General features: G+C 38.0%; 1 protein-coding gene across 8 annotated transcripts in view; it reads right to left on the bottom strand.

The window, feature by feature from the left end:
* Nucleotides 1-23,117, bottom strand: part of SLC12A6 (solute carrier family 12 member 6) — a 110,323-nt gene that overhangs the window by 19,534 nt on the left and 67,672 nt on the right. For 5 of the 8 annotated variants that reach the window (XM_053929022.2, XM_053929021.2, XM_045202047.3 and 2 more), the window contains 8 exons: nt 13,616-13,710; nt 12,452-12,583; nt 8,907-9,107; nt 7,540-7,594; nt 6,913-7,043; nt 3,559-3,800; nt 1,417-1,631; nt 65-223 (listed from right to left, as the gene is read on the bottom strand). In XM_053929022.2, coding sequence (XP_053784997.1) covers nt 65-223; nt 1,417-1,631; nt 3,559-3,800; nt 6,913-7,043; nt 7,540-7,594; nt 8,907-9,107; nt 12,452-12,583; nt 13,616-13,710 — 1,230 coding nt within the window. The remainder of the gene's footprint in view (nt 1-64; nt 224-1,416; nt 1,632-3,558; nt 3,801-6,912; nt 7,044-7,539; nt 7,595-8,906; nt 9,108-12,451; nt 12,584-13,615; nt 13,711-23,117) is intronic. The other 3 variants (XM_045202048.3, XM_045202050.3, XM_024567345.4) reach the window with 1 other exon arrangement.

Genomic DNA, 23,117 nt, shown 5'->3' with positions numbered 1-23,117 from the left:
TCCCGAGAAAAATCACTCCTTGTGTCTGACAGCTTCTAAAATAGACAACAGCCCAAATGCTCACCTGTGACAGAGGGAAAGAAGATCCCCACTAGAAGTGTAAAGGAGGTGGTAATGTCAACAAGGACATACTCGTGGTTTAGGCTGCCTAAGACATCAGAAGATTTGGCTGAGGGCTTTTCAATGATCTCTCCCTTCTGTAGATAATTACTCCAAAGATTCTCTGCAATGGGAAAAAGGGGGGGGGGGGGGGATATAAGCAGCAGCACTAAGGAAAGAAGAGAATTAGATCATTTTCTACCCAAATGATTTTCTAAATCAGACTCCTCATTTACATAGTTTTTAAAGGTATATTTGCTTCTAATGAGCACATATATATGCACATGCATTTTATACAATAGAGCACACATAAATAAAAAACCAACGCCTTTTCTTGTCTGGTTCAAATACAATTTGACAAAATGCTTTGGAACATACAAGTCAAATTTGCTAATGTAAATTAGTAAAACTTAAGCAGACTAAAGCTAAATGCCCCACAAAGTCTTTTTTTTTAATTTTTTTATTAGTTATCAATGCTGTTTCTTAGTGTAAACTTGCTTACATGCAAAGAATTTGTGGACCAAACATTTAAAATACAGGTCACTTGAGGAAAGAGTTTCAGAAATTTAGCTAAGTTAGGAAAAGACACATGGGATGTGGTGACACTAAAATAGTTATATTCCAGCTGTCACCGTGGGGAGAACATTAGCAATTTTACAATAACACAAAGAATGTTTTATTATCTTACTCTAAGTTAAAAAGTGATTTTCTCAGCTCTGTTCTCAAAAGGAGGTAATTTTTAACAGATAACACTTTTAGGGAGTCCTGAAGAAGGACTAATTCACTAATAGAAAAGCAAAAAGATGTTGAATTAAGAGTTGTATGCTGGATGGATGGAACTGGAGAGCATTATACTAAGTGAAATAAGCCAGGCAGTGAGGGACAAATACCATATGATCTCACCTTTAACCGAAATATAATCAACAGAAGAAAAAACCCAACAAAATATAACCAGAGACATTGAAGTTAAGAACAATCTAACAATAGCCAGAGGGGAGGGGGGAAGGGACAGTGGGGAGAAGGGTTTTCAGAAACTACTATATAGGACACATGGAAAAAACCAAGGGGGAGGGTGGAAGCAGGGGAGGGAGGTGGGTTTGGCTGGGGTGGGGTAGGGTAGAGGGGTGGGGAGAAAATGCAGACAACTGTAATGGAACAACAATTAAAAAAAAAAAAAAAAAAAGAGTTGTATGCTGGGCTTAAAGGGGAAGTGACCCCTGGCAGTGAGTCTTCATGGAATATAGAAGAGTCTAAGATGGCAACGCCCATTTTCCTCAGAGAGAAAGGAAAAGCTTATCTAAAAACCTCCCAAATTACCTGTAATGACACCACTAGCCAATCCAGGAATGCCCTGGATTGACGTGACATTATTGTGAACAAAATATTCATCACAGGTGGCATTGAAAAATTGACTTGAGTTACAGAAGAAGCCCCATAACTTTGACGGTACTGTCATGTTGTTCGTTTCCTTGGTCTTTGAGCAAATGTCAATGTGTCTTGATGAAAGGGTGCGGTTACCCAGCATGCAGACCCTAAGTAAAAACAAACAGGGAGAAAAAATGAAGCAAAGAAAAAGATTTTAAAAAATAGGTTAGTAAATAATACATAGTAAAACTCTAAGAGTTTCACTGTCATGGATAAGAAAAAAACTATTTATTGACTAGCTTTGTAAATGGTGAATTACATTTTCTGACAATTTAATCCTTAAAGAAATCTCACAAATTGTGTATTATTTCTATTTTGTGGATGGAGGAACTGAAGTTTAGGGAGATAAAGGAGTCTGCACGAGGTCAAACAGGTGGCAGGTGGTAGTGAGAAAATTCAGAGAGAAGGACTGTCTGAATATACTGTGCTGACTCATCTTCCAAAATGTCTAGGTTATTAACCAATCGTTAGGTCTAAAAGAATCGTAGGGTCCTTTTCTGTTATGAAAAAAATTTCCCCTAATTTTATTTTTGGCCTAGGAAAGCCTTATGTTTAAAATAAACCCCTTGAAAATGTTTGGCTAAAATTCAAACCTCTGGCTACTGTTTGGAGGAGGACAGCTTGGCTAGAATTTAAAAGCACATACCTCAGTGGACTAAGAGAAAACTGTTTTTGAACTTAAGCCTGGACCCAGTGGGAGTGAGGGTATTTAAGGATAATACAAATATTCATTGCTGATTTTATTTTTTTCTTTAAGCCAGAGATATAAATATGAACAAAGGAATAATACACCCACAGTTAAAATACCTTTCAAGAGGAGCAAAGCAACTTTTAAAATCTGCAAAATGATAACAAGCATAAACAATGAACCATGTACCCATTACTCAGCTTCAATAACTTTTAATATTTCCCAGTCTTGTTTCATGTATTCCTCTAGGTTTTTTGTCTTATTTTGCTGGAATATTTTAAAGAAAATGCCACACATTATGACTTTATCCACCACAAAAGAGAAGCATCAAAAGAGAATTAGAGGCAAATGGAATTTTACGAGGTATGATATAGCCAGAGGAAACCATTTTTATGACTAAATGGATCTTCAGCTGCTCTGTAGTCCATAGATGAGCAGATTAAAAAAGTATGATGGAACCTACTGCTGACGTCACTTAGCATAATAGAAGAAATACCAGACCAGGAGTCAGAAAATCACAGGGTTCATGTTATTGCTCTGCTACTAATTAACTTTGGAGCTATTTAATCTCTATGAAACTAATTTTTCATCTTAAAAAATCTACTTTTCTGTAATCAGGTTAAATCAACACAGGACTGATGAATTTAATCCCTAGATGAACCAGTTGTCTTTTCAAAGACAATCTCTGTAACAAGATTACAAACAACAGTGCTGCTTAGTCCCTACACTACTAGGTAATTGAAAACACATGAGCCTGTGAGTCACATATCTGCACATACCCATTACTACTTCAAAATATACTTTAAGGTACCTGAACTACTTATGGTGTATAATTTAATTACCAAGAGATAAATGAAAATAGTGACATTTATTTTCCTTTATTTTATGACTAGGAAGTCCATTATGGTACTAACAGAATTAAAAATTTAATGAATTACAAATATTTAGGTAGGAGTTTAGATTTCCTTTGACTCTTGATTTTCCATTAGTAAAAAGAATCCAACATTTAAGTAGTTTATAAAGGTTGCTGGCAATAACTATACTGTTTGAAAAGCCCTTCATGAATAACTCAAATATGCACAATCATTGTCAGAGGGTGAAAAAACCTCTATAAGTCCCTATAGCCAAATGACGGTTATAGCCGTCAGTTCTATGCTTGGGACATAAGGAAGAGGATCAACATGAACAAACTAAGCAGTCTGCTGGGAGGCTTCCTGCCTAGATGCCAACCTGACCTATCCAAAAGGGAAATTTCAGAGAGACTGTAAAATTCTAACTTAAAAATGATCAGATCATTAAGTATTGGCAAGGTACCCAACATAATGGTTAGAGAGACAGACACATACGGGAAGTGTGGAGGGACAAAAGATGACTTGATGGCTCCAGCATAGATGGCCAAGATGGACACAATGACACAGGCCAGAAAAAGTGAGGCAAACTTGTTCACGTAGCGTACGCCTATGAATACCACCAACACCAGGAGAACTAAGAAGGCTGTGCCATAGACACGCATGTTATTTAGCATGTTTGCTGATTCCTTGAGTGCATCATCACTATGAAAGATGGCAGCCCGGGGGAAAATATATACCTGTTAAGCAAAAAAAAAAAAAAAAAAAAAAAAAGTAGAAAATTAAGAAATTTCAGAGTAATCAAGTAAAAGTATATTTTAATTTACTGTTCTGAATACCTATATGTCCAGATAGAAAAAAACAAGGAATGCCTTAATAACTTATATTCAAAGGGCTATATAAAAAAATAGTAATGATTATCTTGAGTTCTACTTCTGCTATCATTAGTTCAAATAGTAAAAAATATATACCAGTGAATAAATAAAGAAATAAGAAACATTCTATTTAATTGGGATATAGAACCCTGGCTGGTATGGCTCAGTGGAATGACCACTGGCCTGTAAACTGAGAGGTTGCCAGTTTGATTCCCAGTTAGGGCACATGCCTGGGTTGCAGTCCAGGTCCCCAACTGGGGTAGTGCAACCAAATCTCTTCCACGTTGATCTTCCTCTTCCTTTTTTTCTCTATCCCTTCCCTTCTCTCTAAAAGTAAATTAGTGAAATAAAAAATCTTTATTTGGGATAAAGATATTTTAAAAATAAACATTATTTTACTTTTTCCCCACTGACACATGTCTTCCTGGAAGACATTAACTTCTTGGTTGTAGGGTGGTAGGGTGGTGGTGATTGAGTGGAGGGGAAGGAGTGGGCAGGCAAAGGAGACCCTCAACCTTTCTGCTGCACATTCATACCAGGAGACCAATGTATGCCTGCAAAGTGCAATAAAGCGAGGCAAAATAATGCAAAGTGCAATAAAATCAGGTATGCCTATAACAATCAATTACTTATAGGACTTCTGGTCAAGATGGAGGCATAGGGAAACATGCTTCACTTCCTTGCACAACTATAGAAAAAAAAATTACAACTAGACTACAAAACAATATCATCCAGAATCACCAGAAAATCGAGCTATAAGGAGGTCCAACAACCAAGGATTTAAAGAAGCCACATTCATCCAGATGGGTAGGAGGTGGGGAGATGCGGAGAGAGGTATAGTGCATGGAGCCATGGGAATGGCATGGAGAGACAGTGGAATAGGCAGTACCACATTCATGAGTGGTGGATAAAAATCATGAGGGATACCTCAGGAGTGAGGGATCCCAAACCCAAACCAGTCCAACCAGCAGTCCAGGGTTCCAGGACAAGGAAGATAAATCACTGTAACTTCTGGCCGTACAAACCAGTAGGAGTTAGGGTGGCGGAAAAACTGCCAGATTATAAGGAGACTCCTCTTAAAGGGCCCGCAAGGATTAAGCACTTAAAGTAGACCCACTTCTTTTGGGATTCAGCACCAGGGCAACAGCTAGAATCCAAGGAGAAAATGAAGAACCTGGCATTAGGGTAAGTGCTGGGAGACAGCTTCCTCCCAGGTAAAACTCCAGAAGCCAGGCATTGTCCTCTCTCCAAACCCTTCCCCCACACAGAGCCACAACATAGTGAAATGGGTTGCCCAGCCATGGCGAATATCTAAGGCTCTGGCCCACACAACATACAGGTCCGCTCTTCTAAAATAGGCCACACTACTATGACAGGGAGTCAAAGCAGCTCTACTTAATAAACAGAAACAAACACAGAAAGGCTGCCAAACTGAGGAGACAAAGAAATATGACCCAAATGAAAGAACAGAACAAAACTCCAGAAAAAGAATTAAATGAAACAGAGATAGCCAACCTGTCAGATGCAGAGTTCAAAACACTGGTTATCAGGATGCTCAAAGAAATCACTGGGTACTGCAATGCACAAAAAAGACCCAGGCAGAAATGAAAGTTACATTAAGTGAAATATAGAAAAAACTACAGGGAACCAACACTGAAGGGGATGAAACTGAGAATCAAATCAACAATTTGGAACATAAGGAAGAAAAAAGTATTCCATCAGAACAGCAGGAAGAAAAGAGTATTCAAAAAGACAGAATAAGAAGCCTCTGGGACATCTCCAAATGTACCAACATCTGAACCATAGGGATGCCAGAAGGAGAAGAGCAAAAAATTGAAAACTTATTTGAAAAAATAATGAAAGAAAACTTCCCTAATTTGGTGAAAGAAAGACATACAAGTCCAGAAAGCACAGAGTCCCAAACAAGATGGACACAAAGAGGCCCACTCCAAGACACGTCATAATTAAAATGCCAAATTAAAGATACAGAAAGAACCTCAAAAGCAGCAAGAGAAAAGCAGTTAGTTATCTACAAAGGAGCTCCCATAAGATTGTCAGATGATTTCTCAAAAGAAACTTTGTAGGCTAGAAAGAACTGGCAAGAAGTATCCAAAGTGATGAAAAGCAAGGACGTACAACCTAGATTACTTTTTCCGGCAAAACTATCATTTAGAATTGAAGGGCAGATAAAGTGCTTCCCAGACAAGGTAAAACTAAAGGAGTTCATCATTACCAAGCCCTTACATGAAATGTTAATGGGACTTATTTAAGGAAAACATCAAAACTATGAACATTAAAATGGCAACAAATTCACAACTATCAACAACTGAATCTAAAAAGACAAACCAAGCAAACAAGCAGAAGAGGAACAGAATCATAGATATGGAGACCATTTGGAGGGTTATCAGTGGGGTGGGGGAAGAGGGAGAATAGGGGAAAAGGTTCAGGGATTAAGATGCATAACTGGAAGGTACAAAATAGACAGGGGGGTGTTAAGAACAACCATAGGAAATGGAGAAGCCAAAAGAACTTAGATCCGTACAACTCATGGACATGAATGAACTAAGGGTGAAGGGGACTGCTGGAGGGAAGGTGGGTAATGGGTAGGGGGGGGCAAAGGAAAAAAATTTGGACAACTGTAACAGCATAATCAATAAAATATACTTAAAGAAAAAGAATAGATAGGAAATGTGAAGCCAAAGAATTTATATGCACGAACCACAGACATGAACAAAGAGCAGGGATTGCTGGAGGAAATTGGGGTACTGGGTGGAGGGAGGCAAAGGGGGAAAAATTGGGACAAAGTATAATAGCATATTCAATAAAACATTTTAAAAATAAATGAAAACTTAAGGTTCCTATTGCAAAAAATAAAATCACTTATAGCTGATCTCTCAGAAGTTCTGATATCCAGAACAAAATACATCCAACTCCATATTATTATTACACTGTAGAACATAAGTAAGTCATTACTCACCAGAAAAATTTCAATGGCACCAAGGATATACATGGCTGCTGCAAATGTGGTACCAAGATAAAAGCATAGGCCAACAGCTCCACCAAACTCTGGGCCAAGTGCCCGTGAAATCATAAAGTATGAGCCCCCAGCTAAAATACAAAGTAGAAGTGATAAGGATAGAGAAAGTACATTAGTAAGAGGTATGTAAATAAGTCAATAGTAAGAATAATAAAAATATGTACGATGGATAAATATTTGAGGCTTTTGAAAATGTTGAATGTGACAAAAAGTAGATTTGTTAGTGGAATGTAAAAGATATCTGTATGGTAGGACCTACTGCATACCTAATGCTCCACAGGAAGCAGCACAATTTGTCAGTATCCAAAAATACCACAGAATATTTACTACAGGCATGCAATAGCCCAGTACAATATATTCTAACAGAAGAGAAGAATGCAATAAAAATTAAAGATTCTAGCCTAGAACATAAATTTTTAAAGAAGATATCCCAAAGTCAGAGTATTAGTATCTATAGCCAACACATTAAAATTGTATTCTATTCCTTGAAAGCTTATACTTCTGGTCTTTACATCGTAAACACAGTAATCACTGATAATCCCTGAAGTCCACACTTAGCCTACTGACCTGGCACCACTCCATTGGTCGCAATGGCACTCATGGAAATAGCAGTTAGCATTGTCTGTAAGGAAAAAGAAGGGATAAAGTTGTTACTGCATAAAGAGGACCTTTCTGTACTGTTTCCCATCTGTGGACCTCAGAGAACTTAAGGAAAACTTACCTCTACCCTCTTTTAGGGAAGGAGTTACCTGCCATACCTAATGGCATGGAAATGAGATGATGCGGTTTAACTCATTACACAAGTCACACTAATGTTATCTGTATTATTCTGTTAAATGCCCCCTACATCATAATCTGTAGGTTAGGTGCTCTTAAGAACCACTGCCCTCTGCCTGGGTCTCCAAAACAACTTGAAAAACAGATTAGGAACTGATTAAAGGCTGGCTACAATACCAAGAGCAGTATTCAGTAAGGAAGGGAACTACTGAAGACTTCTGAGCCCATAAGAACTATATTTTAAAAACATTACCTGGTAGCAGAGTATAGCATGGACTGCAGACAGGGAGTAGATGGAGGCAGAGTGACCTGTTAGTAGGCTATTCTAGTAGTGCAGTGAGAGGTAAGGACCACAGTGGCAGTAGTGGAAATATAAAGGAAAGGTTGAATAGAGATTTCAGAGGGAGGCATGATTGGCCGGGTAACTGATTGGGTGTGAGAGGCTGTCAGGGAGCCAAACATGGCACTAAAGTTTCAAGACTAAGAACTGGAAGAAAAAAAAAAAAAAGGATGGAACTATTAATTTTCACTTGTTAATGATATGGGCTCTCACTGCTTACCCTGTTTTCTGCTGAGCATAATACACATGGAGGATATAATAGAGACAGTATTAAAAGAGGTCTTCTGTTGGTTACATAAAATAATAATTTTTATAAAATAATCTATCAACTTATAATAAAACTGATAGATGTGGCTGGGAAACATAGGCAAAAGGAGTTTAAGTTAAAAGAAGATTAAAATGTTCTCAGAATGGTGGAGATAACACCTGGAAAAATTTCTCAATTTCTGGGGAAGAGAAAATTAATAAGTCTTCAAAACAAAACAAATAATCCTCCTCCAAACAACATCAGTTTTGTTTCTGAATACTCTGCTGGAGTAGTACATTCCATTTCCTAACACATTTGCTGTCACAACTTTGGTGCAATGAAGCTCAAATTGTTTGTGTTCTGAGTCCTTTGTAGGGTACATCTTCTGCTTCCTATAGAAGTCTTCCATTATAATTTCTAGCACATCTTATTATAGATATAATCAGTGAATAACTGACACTAAATAACAGAAAATCCTTTTGATTTTAATACGAAAATAATCTCTCCTGTTGCAATGAGTCTTTCCCCGGTATTCCTTGTTTTAGTCCCAAAGAGGTCAAGTGCACATACTCTTGAGCACTGGCAAGGTTCCAGGTGATCTCCAGGAGCCACCTCTGGACTTACACAGCAGCAGCAGATAAGGACAATTGCAAAGGCCTGAAGAACTCCAGCTGTGCCCACTACCCATGTAAGGCGCAGAAACAGGATCACTCCAAAAATATTTTGTAGACATGGGAGGTAGACACCCATGAAAGTACCCATTTGGGGAGTCTGGAAAGAGAAATGATGACAAAAGAGAAAATTACAGAGTCATCTAGAAAAGATTACTTTATCTCTTTACTTTTATATAAAAACTTGCTTTCTAACCACCACATTAATCTCTAAGCAGAGGTAGTAAGTTTAATATATACCTTAAAAGAGGCACATATAAAATCTCCATCTTACAAATGTCCATCACCACACCTTTTATTATTCCTAGAGCTATGAATTTTTACCTTTCATAGGTCTCCACGTGTTTACATAGGCATTTGACCACAAATAAACTTTTGAGTGCACCCCAACAACCTAAAAAATTTCTCTTGTTCAAAGTTGTTAGCTATCTCTTTTTATTTAAAAACAGACTAATAGCCCTGGCCCAGTGGCTCAGCTGGTTGGAATGTGGTCCCATACACCAAAAGGTTGTGAGTTCGATCTCTGGGTCGGGACATGTACGAGAGGCAACCAATCAGTGCTTTTCTTTCTCTGTTTCTCTCTCTCTCTATCTCCCCTCCCCCCCCACTTCTTTTCTCTCTAAAATTAATTTTAAAAAAAGTCCTCAGATGAGGATTAAAAAATAATAAATAAATAAATGGATTAATGGCTTGATCTGTAGAATTTGGTATTAATCCTTCATAGTAGTTGGTAAATGTAGTTGCTAACATAAAGATCTGAGGGTCGTTTTACCCCTAAACAAACAAAACACTATCTTGTAATATTGTTCCATATTTTAATTTTGATAAGAGAGACTGATATTTGGTCTTTGAAAACCCAGAGGTAGGAGAGAACCAAGATGGCGGCGTAGGTAGACACACTGCGCCTCCTCGCACAACCAGAACTGACAGAAAATCAAACGGCAGGGAAGTCCGACACCAAGGAGATAAAAAATAAACATTCATCCAGACCGGTAGGAGGGGCGGAGATGGGCAGCTGGGGCGGAGAGGGCTCGCATTGCCGTGGGGGACCGAGACTGGCGGAGTGTAGGACCAACGGGGCAGGCAGTCTGACCATTGGCAGACCCTGCGGCCCCACGTTCGCGCAGATAAACCGAGAGGGCCGGACTCAGAGTGGCAGAGAGCAGGGCAGGCAGAGCGGTGGGTAGCACCCCGTGGCCCCACATTCGTGCACAGATAAACCGGACAAACGGCGGGGAGCAAAGCAGACCGTGCAACCCAGGGCTCCAGCGCTGGGGAAATAAAGCCTCAAACCTCTGGTTGAAAGAGCCCGTGGGTGTTGGGGCGGCAGCAGGAGAGACTCCCAGCCTCACAGGAGGGGTCGTTGGAGAGACCCACAGGGGCCTAGGGCGTGCACAAGCCCACCCACTCGGGAACCAGCACCAGAGGGGCCCAGTTTGATTGTGGGTAGCAGAGTGAAAGACTGAAATCCAGTGGAGAGGGGAGTGGGCGCCATTGCTCCCTCTCGGCCCCTCCCCCACGTACAGCGTCACAGCGCAGTCACAGCGCAGCAACCAGCGTTACCCTGCCCCAGAACACCTAAGGCTCCGCCCCTTTAAGTAACAGCCGTGCCAAGATAAAAAAAAAAAAAAAAAAAAACAAAAAACCGGCCCAAATGACAGCACTTCAAAGCTCCAGAAAAAATACAACTAAGCGAGGAAGAGGTAGCCAACCTATCGGATGCACAGTTCAAAACACTGGTTATCAAGACGCTCACAGAATTGGTTGAATCTGTTCGAAAACCAGATGAAAAAATGAAGCCTATGCTAAGAGAAACAAAGGAAAATGTACAGGGAAACAATAGTGATGTGAGGGAAACTGGGACTCAAATCAATGGTGCGGACCAAAAGGAAGAAAGAAACATCCAACCAGAAAAGAATGAAGAAACAAGAACTCAGAAAAATGAGGAGAGGCTTAGGAACCTCCAGGACATCTTGAAACGTTCCAACATCCGAATTATAGGGGTGCCAGAAGGAGAAGAGGAAGAACAAAAAATTGAAAACTTATTTGAACAAATAATGACGGAGAACTTCCCCAGTCTGGCAAAGGAAATAGACTTCCAGGAAGTCCAGGAAGCTCAGAGAGTCCCAAAAAAGCTGGACCCAAGGAGGAACACACCAAGGCACATCATCATTACATTACCTAAGATGAAACAGAAGGAGACAATCTTAGAAGCAACAAGAGAAAAGGACACAGTTACCTACAAAGGTCTTCCCATAAGACTGTCAGCTGATTTCTCCAAAAAGACCTTACAGGCAAGAAGGGACTTGCAAGAAGTATTCCAAGTCATGAAAGGCAAGGACCTACATCCAAGATTACTGTATCCAGCAAAGCTATCATTTAGAATGGAAGGGAAGATGAAGTGCTTCTCAGATAAGGTCAAGTTAAAGAAGTTCATCATCACCAAGCCCTTATTATATGAAATGTTAAAGGGAGTTACCTAAGAAAAAGAAGATCAAAAATAGGAACAGTAAAAATGACAGCAAACTTACAGTTATTAATGACCATACCTAAAACAAAAACAAGAGCAAACTAGGCAAACAACTAGAACAGGAAGAGAACCATAGAGATGGAGATCACATGGAGGGTTGTCAATAGGGGATTGGGAGGGGGAGAGTGGGGGAAAGGTACAGAGAATAAATAGCATAAATGATAGGTGGAAAATAGACAGGGGGAGGGTAAGAATAGTGTAGGAAATGTAGAAGCCAAAGAACTTATAAGTATGACCCATGGACATGAACTATTGGGGGGGAATGTGGGAGGGAGGGGGTGGGCAGGATGGAGTGGAGTGAAGGGGGGGGGAAATGGGACAACTGTAATAGCATAATCAATAAATATATTTTTTTAAAAAAAGAATCAACCAATGAATCCATAAGTGGAACAACAACAACAACAACAAAAAAAAAAAAAAAAAGAAAGAAAGAAAGAAAGAAAAGAAAACCCAGAGGTAGCATTAACAGATGGGTGTGGACACTCTTCTTCTGAAGTGCTGTTCCCTGTCACTGGAATGCTCTTCTCCCAGCTATCACTTGGCTCCCTCCCTCACATTAGTTAGGGCCCTGCTCAAACATCACTCTGTCAGAAAGGCTTCTCCTGACCAACCTCTCTAAAATAGCAACTCCCTCTGCCCTGGCTCCCTTGCTGGCCAGTGGTCTCAGTCTCTCTTTACCATGCTTATATTTTTCTTAGTGCATTAAGGACTGTACCCTCACACTAAAATTTAGACTGCACAACAATGAGATGTTGTATGTTTTTTTTGTGCTATGAACCCAGTGCCCAGGACATGTTGGCATATGTCAAACATTCAATAAATATCTATTACAGAGCAGAGAGCGATGCCATGGATATTCTCCCTTTCTGATACATGGGGCTCTTTTTATTTATCCTTGTTTTCTAAGGTCTCACCTTGGTGGGCTTCTTTTTCCCTTCAGTGATGTTCTCTGCCTCTTCATGCTCCTTTGCTCCTTGAGTCAGGTTAGTGTAATTAGCCATGCGGTTGAGGAGAGAAGACACCTTTGGTCTGGTATCCATTTCCTCCTATAAAACCAGAAGTATGAAAGCAATGAGAGATGAAGAACACATTGGAAATAAGCATCAAAACAACTGCTCCAGAAAATGGCAAAGTAAACGGCAAAATATTTCATAAGTAAATATATTAAGACAACTTATCAATGAAACTTTATTTCTCCCACATTAAAATATGATGCTTAAACAAGCCTACATGAATAATTATAAAATTCTGAAAAGTTTTACAATTCTTTCTAATAGCTTAATTTTACAGTAAAAACAAAATCATACTGGCCCCTACAGACAGTTATATATAACCTTGTAACAACATTGATATATGATTTTAACCACAGTACCCTCTTTCTTTAGGCCACTAACATTCTACTAACATTTATGGCTATTATTTATAACACCAAGAGTGGACAGATCAATGAAAAACTTTTGTGATTGAACTAAATACTCACCTTAGACCTTTTCTTGAAGAAATATGAGAGAAAATATCATTTAAAAAACAGGCACACTGAGAGAAGTGGCACTCACATCATTTGCCCAAAACCAAACAAACTCAGTGGACATAGATGCTGGAATGAAACAGTTCCTCCAACAACCCTACTGCAGAGTCCATGCTGTCTTAGATAAAGACATAGATAAAGTCAGATCCTCTGACTCCAGCAGCCTGCCTCCTACACTGATTTTTGGTTAGTAGTTAGAAGGTAAATGATAATCTTCCCAAACATAGAGCTGAAAACTACACTATTTTATACCTAGATGATAATTCCAACATAAACATTGAAATCCCAGCTGAATTTGACAGCAAGGTTCTCCACGTGCCTGTGACATCAACATTCCTCTTCCTATTTCACAGAAATTTGATTTAATGGCTACTCATTAATTGGCAATAATTAGATTACATAGATTAAATCAACCACAATGACAAGTTGTATTTTAACAATTAGTTATAAATTATCCAGCCTATACTGTTTTAAAACTAAATAGGGTGGAAAACAGCTATCTTGAAATCTCTCTTCCTGAAATCTGTCCTAGTTTTCTCCCAAATATTACCTCAAAGAGTGCCAAGTTTTTATCAAAATATTCATCTCCTTCTTCATAATTGGAATTACTGAGATAAGCATTTCGAGCTTTCTTATGGCCATCATCTGGGGAAAGAAAGTAAACCAAGTTAGTTTCTGACTGCTATTGGAGAACACCAGCACCAAATCACTGTATGTTGTCTCTGTATTACTACCCATTTTCTATTATCCAATAGAACCCATTTTCATGTTCAAATTTTAATCTGAGAGTGGCAGAATCCAATCGGCATTGCTTAGAGAATGGGGCTCGCTCTCCAGCAAAAGCAAAAAGAAATCTCTAAGTAAACATAAGTCATTTCTTTTCTTAACAATAAGAAGACCTCTAGAAATACTATTCTTTTAGGATTCTAGACTAGTAGGATCTCTTAAAGTCACTCAAACCTATAATGAAAGAAGAAATTGAATACTTATTGTTACCTGCTCAATACTATGCTAGACATGGACTACTTTCCACACTGCTGCTGTTAATACTAGCAGTTAAAGCTCTCTGCCTCCAACACTGTCCTACTTTTTGTTAATGACATTAGGTCATCTCCCAAGTATTATTTTTGTACAAACACTTGCCACATACAGTATTTTATATTCGAAGAGACATCCCACAAGAATTTGGTAAACCAGCTACGAAGAAAAAATGAAAAAAAGACTGGATTCCCTGAGACATACTGTTTGTATTGTTTGAGCACTTCCTTAACTTTGATTTTTTATTGTGTAAGTTATATAATTTACATTGTTTGGTGGAAGAGAAAAAAAATTTAAATATGTAAATGTCATTAACAACTCATATTTTAAATATTGAGGAAATATATACTGATATAAAAATTAAAGAAATTAATTTAAAGTTGTACAACTTTAAATACATATGAGATGAGCTTGGGAAATAGGCAACAAGCTATCAAATAACTGGGGCATGCCAAAGGACAGAAGAGCCAAACTGAAGGGGCTCCCACTGGCAAAAATGGAATAATATGATTACTAAAAATAAATAACACAATTGATTGAAATGCAAATATGGGCCCTGGCCAGATAGCTCAGTTGGTTAGAGCGTTGTCCCAATACGCCAAAGTTGTGGGTTTAATCCCTGGTCAGGGCACATACAAGAAACAGCCAATGAAAAGAAAAAAAAGAAAGAAAGAACCACTGGATACATAAATAAGTGGAAAATCAAATCACTGTCTCCATTCCTTTCTCTAAACTCAATAAACAAAAAAATGCAAACATGAAATACCCAACATATTTTAAAAATCTAATCACTTGTACAAGTACCATATGATTTTACTTATATGAGGAATCTAGAGAACAAAATAAACAAAGTTGAAACAGACTCAAAGACACAGAAAACAGACTGATGGTTGCCAGGGCAGGGGGGCGGGTGCTGGAAGACGGGGTGAAAAAGCATACAGAATATAGTAAATACTATTGTAATAACTATGTATGGTGCCAGGTGGTGCTAAACTTATTGGGGATCACTTCATATATTATATAAATGTCTTACTATGCTGTACAACTAAAACTAATATGAAATAATATTAAATGTAAACTGTAATTGAAACATAAAGTTAAAAATCTAATTACTTTTACAGAGTTGCTAAAAAAACATGTAATTTTAAAAAATAATAAATGAAAAGAATCAAGCAATTATCCTGCCTTTCCTATACCAACTATATTTCAGGGTAACCAAAAAAGAAAATTCTTCTTTATAGGAATATTCTAGCTAATAAATGCAGGTGGAATAATATAATTAGAAAATAAAATAACCAATTTTCAACCCCTAATGAAATAACAGATCTACGCAATGACCATCAATGGTTGCTGAAGCCAATTAGGTGAAGGGCTGAGGCAGAACTGTATAATGGATGGACTAGGGTGATCTGGAACCCACTTATCAATCTTAACATCATTAAAAGTGGGACAACACAATCTTCTAATGTAATACAATGAAAAGTGCAAGCTATGATGTATCCTCACTAAAAGAATGGAAGTTCAATCAAGCCTTTAACACTAACTGCCAGTTCACAGAGAACAGAGGAGGAACACGACAAATATAGCCCCAAAGATGCAAACATCAAATTCAGAATGTGGCAAATTCTACATGACAAATAATCTCACTGCTTAAGAAATGAAAGGCATAAACTAAAAAATATGTGAACTGTTACAAATTGCAATGTATGAAACTTGTTACAGCCATGACTCAAACAAATCAAATGTAAAAAGACATTTTGAAACAATCAGAGAAATCTGAATGTGACTGGTTATTATTTTTTTAAGTGTAACTAAAATCCTATGTTGTCTGGAGTTTTCTTTAAATTATTCCAGGAAAAAAGGTGGGGGCTTAAGAACATTATTGAAGCTAGGTAATGGGTTCATAATGGTTCATTATAATATTCTATCTACTGTTCTGAACCTTTTGAAATGTCCATAGTAAAAAAATGCATAAAAAGGAAAATGTAATTCTATTCCCCTAATGGTTCCAGAAAATATGCAAGAGAATGACACAGCTTAAAATTATGACCACTCCAAATTATTCATTTATTCAATTAATTCAACAAGTATTTATTAAGTTCTTATGATATGCTGGGCACTATTCTAGGCCCTCAGGTTATAGCAGTGGACAGGCAGTAAGATGCTGCTTTCTTCTAGGTATACTGAAGTAAGATAGGACAAAATAAATAAAAACAAAACAAAAAGCAACAAAAAAGGAATTTCAAGAAGCACTAAATTCAATGATATAGGTACTAGGATAGATTAAGGACAACTTCAGGTAAGATCATTGGTGTGCTGGTAAGCAGGCTCTCCAGCATTTAAAAACAAAAAATACTGATTCTAATATTTGCCAATTTTTGTGGTGTAAATATTCACATACTATTTTCAACTACTAATGAGAAGTCACTGAACATTGTTTTGGGAGAATATACATACAATTGGCTCCCATGAGCTGGTATGAGCTCTCTGCAACATACCCTGGCCATTAGATGGTCAGAAAAGGCCTGCATTTCAGGCATGGGGAATACCAATTTTAAAAGATCCTAAAGCAGAGGACTTCTGGTCAAGATGGAGGCATAGAGGTAAACACCCCTCCCCTCCTCGCACAGCTACAATGAAAAATACAACTACAGTACACAACAAATATCACCCAGAATTGCCAGAAAATTGAGCTGTGTGAAAGTCCAACAACCAAGGATTTAAATAAGCTACATTCATCAAGACGGGTAGGAGGGGTGCAGATGAAGAGACATGCAGAGAGGCACACAAACAGGAACGGGGAGTCCCACGTCCACACATGGTGGATAAAAATTGGGAGGGACACCTCCAGAGTAAGAGATTGCTGCCCTAGACCAGACTACCCAGCCCAGGGCAGCCCCAGACTAGACTACCCTGCCCAGGTTCCAGTGCCAGGAATATAAGTCCCCATAACTTCTGGCTGTAAAACCAGTGGGGGTTGGGGTGGTGGAAGACACTGCAGGATTCTCAAGAGGCATCTCTTAAAAGGCCCAAAACAGACTTAGGACTCACATAGACCCAATCCTCTGGGATTCAGCATGAGGGCAACAGCTGGTAGGGCACCAGTGGCATACAAGGAGAAAGTGATGTGTCTGGCATCAGGGCAAGTGCTAGGAGTCAGCTTCCTCCAAGGCAAAACTCTAGAGGTCTGGCAGCGGCATTATCTCCTCTCCAAGCCCTCCCCTACACAGGGTAACAGAGTGGTGACATGGGTTGCCCTGCCCTGGTGATTACCTAAGGCTCCAACCCTATACAACTTAACAAGTACACTTTTCTACAAAGGCCACACTACTAAGACAGGGAGTCAAAGCAGCTCTACCTAACACACAGAAAGAAACACAAGGAGACTGCCAAATTGAGGAGACAAAGAATGTAGCTCAAATGATAGAAGAGAGCAAAACTCCAGAAAAAGAATTAAATGATATGGAGACAAGCAATGTATCAGATGCATAGTTCAAAACACTGGTTATCGTGATGCTCAAATAAATCACTGGATACTGCAACAGCATAAAATAGATCCAGGCAGAAATGAAGGTTGCATTAAGTGAAATAAAGAAAAATCCACAGAGAAACAACAGTGGAGGGGATGAAGTCGAGAATCAAAGCAATGATTTGGAACACAAGGAAGGAGAAAGCATTCAATCAGAACAGCAGGAAGAAAAAAGAATTTAAAAAAATGAGGATAGGCTCTGGAACCTGTTGGAAATGTACCGACATCTGAATTATAGGGGTGCCAGAAGGAGAAGAGGAAGAGCAAGAAATTGAAAACTTATTAGAAAAAATTACGAAAAACTTCCCTCATCTGGTGAAGGAAATAGACATACAAGTCCAGGAAGCTCAGAGAATCCCAAACAAGACAGACCCAAACAGGACCACACCAAGACACATTATAATTAAAATGCTAAAGACAAAGACAGAATCTTAAAAGCAGCAAGAGAAAAGCAGAGAGTAACCTACAAAGGAGTTCCCATAAGGCTGACAGATGACTTCTCCAAAGAAACTTTGTCTCTTTATCTTAGGCTGGAAGGGACTGGCAAGAAGTATTCAAAGTGATGAAAAGTAAGGACCTACAACCTAGATTACTCTATCCAGCAAAGCTATCATTTAGAATTGAAGGGTAGACAAAGTGCTTCCCAGAAAAGGTAAAACTAAAGGATTTCATCACCAAGTCATTATTATATGAAATGCTAAAGGGAATTATATAAGAAGAAGAAGGAGATCAAAACGATGAACATTAAAATGATGATAAATTCACAACTATCAATAATTGAATCCAAATAACATACTGATCAAATAAGCAGAAGAAAAAAAGCATACAAAATATAACCAGAGACATTGAAGTTAAGAAAAATCTAACAATAGCCAGAGGGGAGTGGGGAGGGGATAATGGGGAGAGGGGTTTACAGGAACTGCTATAAAGGACACATGGACAAAACCAAGGGTGAGGGTGGAGGTGGGGTAGGGAGGTGGGTTCTGCTGGGGTGGGGAGGAGGGATGGGGAGAAAATGCAGACAACTGTAATTGAATAACAATAAAAATTAAAAAATAAATAAATTAAAAAAATAAAAATATAACTCTTAGGATTTTTTCCAAAAAAACCCCACAAAACAAACAACAACAACAAAAGCCATTAGTTGAGAGCAAGTCTTGTGGAGAAAAATGTCCTCAGGTTTTATGCCTCTATTCTGCCTGCCTTTTTTCCTGAGTGTCTTGCTAAGCATAATTCTATGATAATTTTGCAAACACTTTAAAACATAATTTGTTATCTGTTTTGCTGTTGAGAATACTTCTGTCATTCTGTTCTTTGATAATGTCTTCTCTGTGGCTACTTTCAAGATCTTTCTTAGGTGCAGCACAGCTTTCATGAAGATATATCTAGATGTACTTTCCTTTTTGTTCACCAGCTCTCTTCACCAGTTTCTAATCTACTGTTTAACCTCTTCATTTGTTATATCAGTAATTACGTATTCTTTCTCTTTAGAAGTTCCATTTGTTTTCCTTTTCTCTAAACAGTCTTTCATTCTTGAATATGCTAATTTTCCTAATTCCATCCTTTACTGATTTGCCATTTAATAGTTTTGTATCCAAAACTCAGGACCACTTCATTCCTCTTGAGGTATACAAGAGTAGGAGTCCCAGCTTCAGCACACTATTTCCCTGTTGTTCAATAGCCTCGCAATACTGTTGCTATAAAAATCTGGCCTCAGAACTTCCTGCCCCATCCTGCTGCCTGCTGGTATAAGCTATCTCCTAGCAGCTCTGGCTCCCCTGGCTGCAGTCCTGACATATCTACATTTGGGGCCATTAGAGTCTCAAGTTTCAAGTGCAACCACCTTAACTTTCAGACATTCTGGTCCTGGCTGATTCTGGCCTAACTCCCATTTGCTTGCTTGCATAATGTTTTATGGGTGGCAGAATGACTCTGGACACTTTGTCTACATTTATGAGACCAATGACACCTCCAAAGTTGTCCAGAGGTCTATTTGTAGTGGTGTTGTAAAATGTGAGGGTCCCATGGAGGTCTTGATCAATCAGGCAAGGAACAAAGCTCTCATTAGAAGTGGTTCATTGAAAGGCATGGACCAGCCCTTGCTCAGCTGGTTGGAGCATCATCCTGTACACCAAAAGGTACCTGGTTCAATCCCTGGTCAAGGAACATACACCTAGGTTGTGTGTTTGATCCCTCACTGCATGTGTGTGAGAGGCAACCGATTGATGTTTCTCTCTCACATCGACGTTTCTCTCTGTCTCAAATCAATAAAAATATATCCTTGGGTGAGGATTAAAAAGAAAAAGAGAAAGGCATGGATCAGTCAGGCATAAAGTCAGTAGTGATTATACTGAAAGGCACTGATCAATTCTTGGTGGAAAATCATGCTGTTTCAGATAGACTGAACAGCTTTCAGAAGTCTGAGTCACTGCTCTGACCCCAGGAAATCCCAAATGGAATGGGAGTTCTGGAGTTTGAATAGCAAATAACCTTAGTCTGCAAAAACTAAGAACCAAATCCACATGCTGGGGCTGTTTTAGGATTATCCAGAATTCTAAGATGATTCCTTTGGATAATATGTACTGAGACTGGCTTTGGTAATGCTTTGAATTAAGCGGCCCATAGTATCACTATTATGTTTCTTTATTCTCATTTTACTATCCAAATAATGAATTTGCTGGGTATTTCATTGTGCAATTCAAATGATAGGAGTACCATTGGTTCTCCTGAAGATCTCAGATTTCCATTTTTTATGGTGTACATTTTTTAATTTTTATTTTTGCAAACAGAACATTTTGCTCTTCATAAAAAACTTATTTTTGTGGTGCTGCTACTTCTATAATGTTACTTTTGTCAATTACCACTTACACTACAATTTGGGCTTACGGTGAGTCTCAGATTCTTCCCTTATCCTCCTGATCTTGTTAAATAGCCTTTTGCTGGTCTGAGCTAAGCAGAACAGTAAATGTACTTAATTTCCCTTGGCACAGGTTTGGGTTTGAATTATGTGACTACATGATCATGAAAGGTTGTTGCAAACGTTATAAATTGCTTTTAATTTTTTAAATTTCATTTTTCAATTACAGTTGACATTCAACATTATTTTTTATTACTTTTAGGTATATAGCATGGTGGTTAGACAATCATATTCTTTACAAAGTGTTTCCCCACTATTTCCAGTACCCACGTGGCACCATACATAGTTATTACCATATTATTGACTATCTCCTCTATGCTGTACTTTATATCCCCGTGATTATTCTGTTAACTGCTAATTTGTACTTCTTAATTCCTTCACCTTTTTCATCTAGCCCCCTTAACTATCCTCCCACCTGGCAACCCTCAGTCTGTTCTCTGTATCTATGAGTCTGTTTCTGTTCTGTTCGTTTGTCTGTTTTGTTCTTTAGATTCCACATATAAGTGAAATCATATGGTACAGTCAAACCTCTGTTCTTGAACATCTCAGTTCAGGAACAATTCAATTCTTCACCAAGTTGTTCACAGAAAAAAGGTTGCCGATGTCCAACAAAACTTTGGTCTCAATTCTCTACCTGACAACGCTTTCATGCTGATACTTATATTATCAGTCACGTGTCTCTCAAGTGACAAAGGAGATTTGGTTTTTGAACAAACTGATTCTCAAACAGTTTTCCACAATGAATTAAGTTCAGGAACCAAGATTCCACTGTATTTGTCTTTATCTGACTTATTTCACTCAGCATAATATCCATTAGGTCCATCCACGTTGTTGCAAATGGTTAGGTTTCATTCTTTTTTTTATGGCCAAGTAATATTCTATTGTGCAGATGTACCACATCTATCTTATCCACTCAACTACTGATGGGCTCTTGGGTTGCTTCCATATCTTGGCTACTGTAAATAATGCTCCAATGAACATAGGGGGGCATATATCCTTTCAAATTAGTGTTTTGGATTTCTTTGAATATATAACCAGGAGCAGAATTGTTAGGTCACATGGTAGTTCTATTTTTATTTTTTTGAGAACCCTCCATACTGTTTTCCACAGTGGCTGCAGCAATTTTCAATCCCACCAACAGTGCACAAGGGTTCCCTTTTCTCCACATCCTCATCAACATTTGTTGTTTGTTCACTTACTGATGTTAGCCATTTTGACAGGTTGTGAGGTAGTATCTAATTGTGGTCTTAACTTGCATTTCTTTGATGATTTAGTGACACTATGCATCTTTTCATACATTTATTAGCCATCAGTACATCCTCTTTGGAGAAGTGTCTATTCAGGTCCTCTGACCATTTTTTAATTGGTTGTTTGTTTGGTGTTGAGTTGTATGAGTTCTTTATATATTTTGGATATTAACCCCTTATCATGTTTTTGATATTAAAATTTGTTTAAATCAGTAGCCAATTAAGAGGCACACAGTATGATTGGTTTCTGTATCTCGTAAGTCTTTAACTTTCTTTCTTTCTCTTTGCAATTTATTTGTTCAAGAAACTATGTCATTTGTTTAGTAGTTTCTGATGGCCTGAATTTTGATGATGGCATGCATGTGATGTTTAACATTTTTTTGGTACCTCCTATAAATTGGTGGTTGGGTCTCAAGGTTTAACCACATTTAGTATTTTTAGGTGGGGAAGAGAGGAAAACCCTTCACAGTGGTATTTTGGTCTTCTATCAGGAAGTACATGTCATCTGGTTGTCTTTCTTTTTGAGATACTAGCAATTATTGATGGTTAATGCCTGGATCCATTACTTTATGAAGGGTTGAAAAATGGTGATATTCCGAATATATTATTCTTTTATGAATTAGCTGAAATACTTTTATAGAAAAACATTCCTTCTAATGTCCTATTTGGTTATCCATTGGTATAGTTAAAGGCAAGAGAAATACTTCATTTTTACCCTTTATTGACCAATTCTCAGGTTAATAAATTGGTTCACTAAAATACTCCACTGATGATCAGTAAGTTCTTTTAAGTAACATGAATTTAAATATTGGATATGTTTGAAAAGAAATGTTTTTTCTACATCTATTAAGATGATTCTATGATAGTTTTTCTCTAATCTGTTAATATACTGAGTTACATGAATTGATTTTTAATGATAAATCAATCATGTTTTTCTACTAGAACCCAACCTGGTCACAGGGACAATTTTTAAAATATATTGCTTGATTCAGATTGTAAATATTTTGTTTATGATATTTAGATCTGTACTTGTACATAAAACTGGCCTATACTTTTCTCATATTGTCACTGTTAAGTTTTGGAATTTAGGTTATGCAAGTCTCAAACAGAGCTGGGACCATTTACTTGTTTTTCTATTTCATGAGAGAAACTGTAGAAGAGTGGAATTATTTTTCTTTGAATATTTGGTAAAACTTGTAAAAATGCCAAGGCTACTGCTTGTTTGCTTTGTAAACTGAAAATTACAGAGAGAGAGAGAGAGAGAGAGATTATAAACCGTAAGTGTACAGCTTGATTTTTTATCACAACAGTGACTTCACCC

The sequence above is a fragment of the Desmodus rotundus genome, chromosome 7 (assembly GCF_022682495.2).
Source record: "Desmodus rotundus isolate HL8 chromosome 7, HLdesRot8A.1, whole genome shotgun sequence".
NCBI classification, from domain to species: Eukaryota; Metazoa; Chordata; class Mammalia; order Chiroptera; family Phyllostomidae; genus Desmodus; species Desmodus rotundus.
Note: the sequence above shows the minus strand (reverse complement) of the source record. Positions and strands in the feature narration are given on the sequence as shown.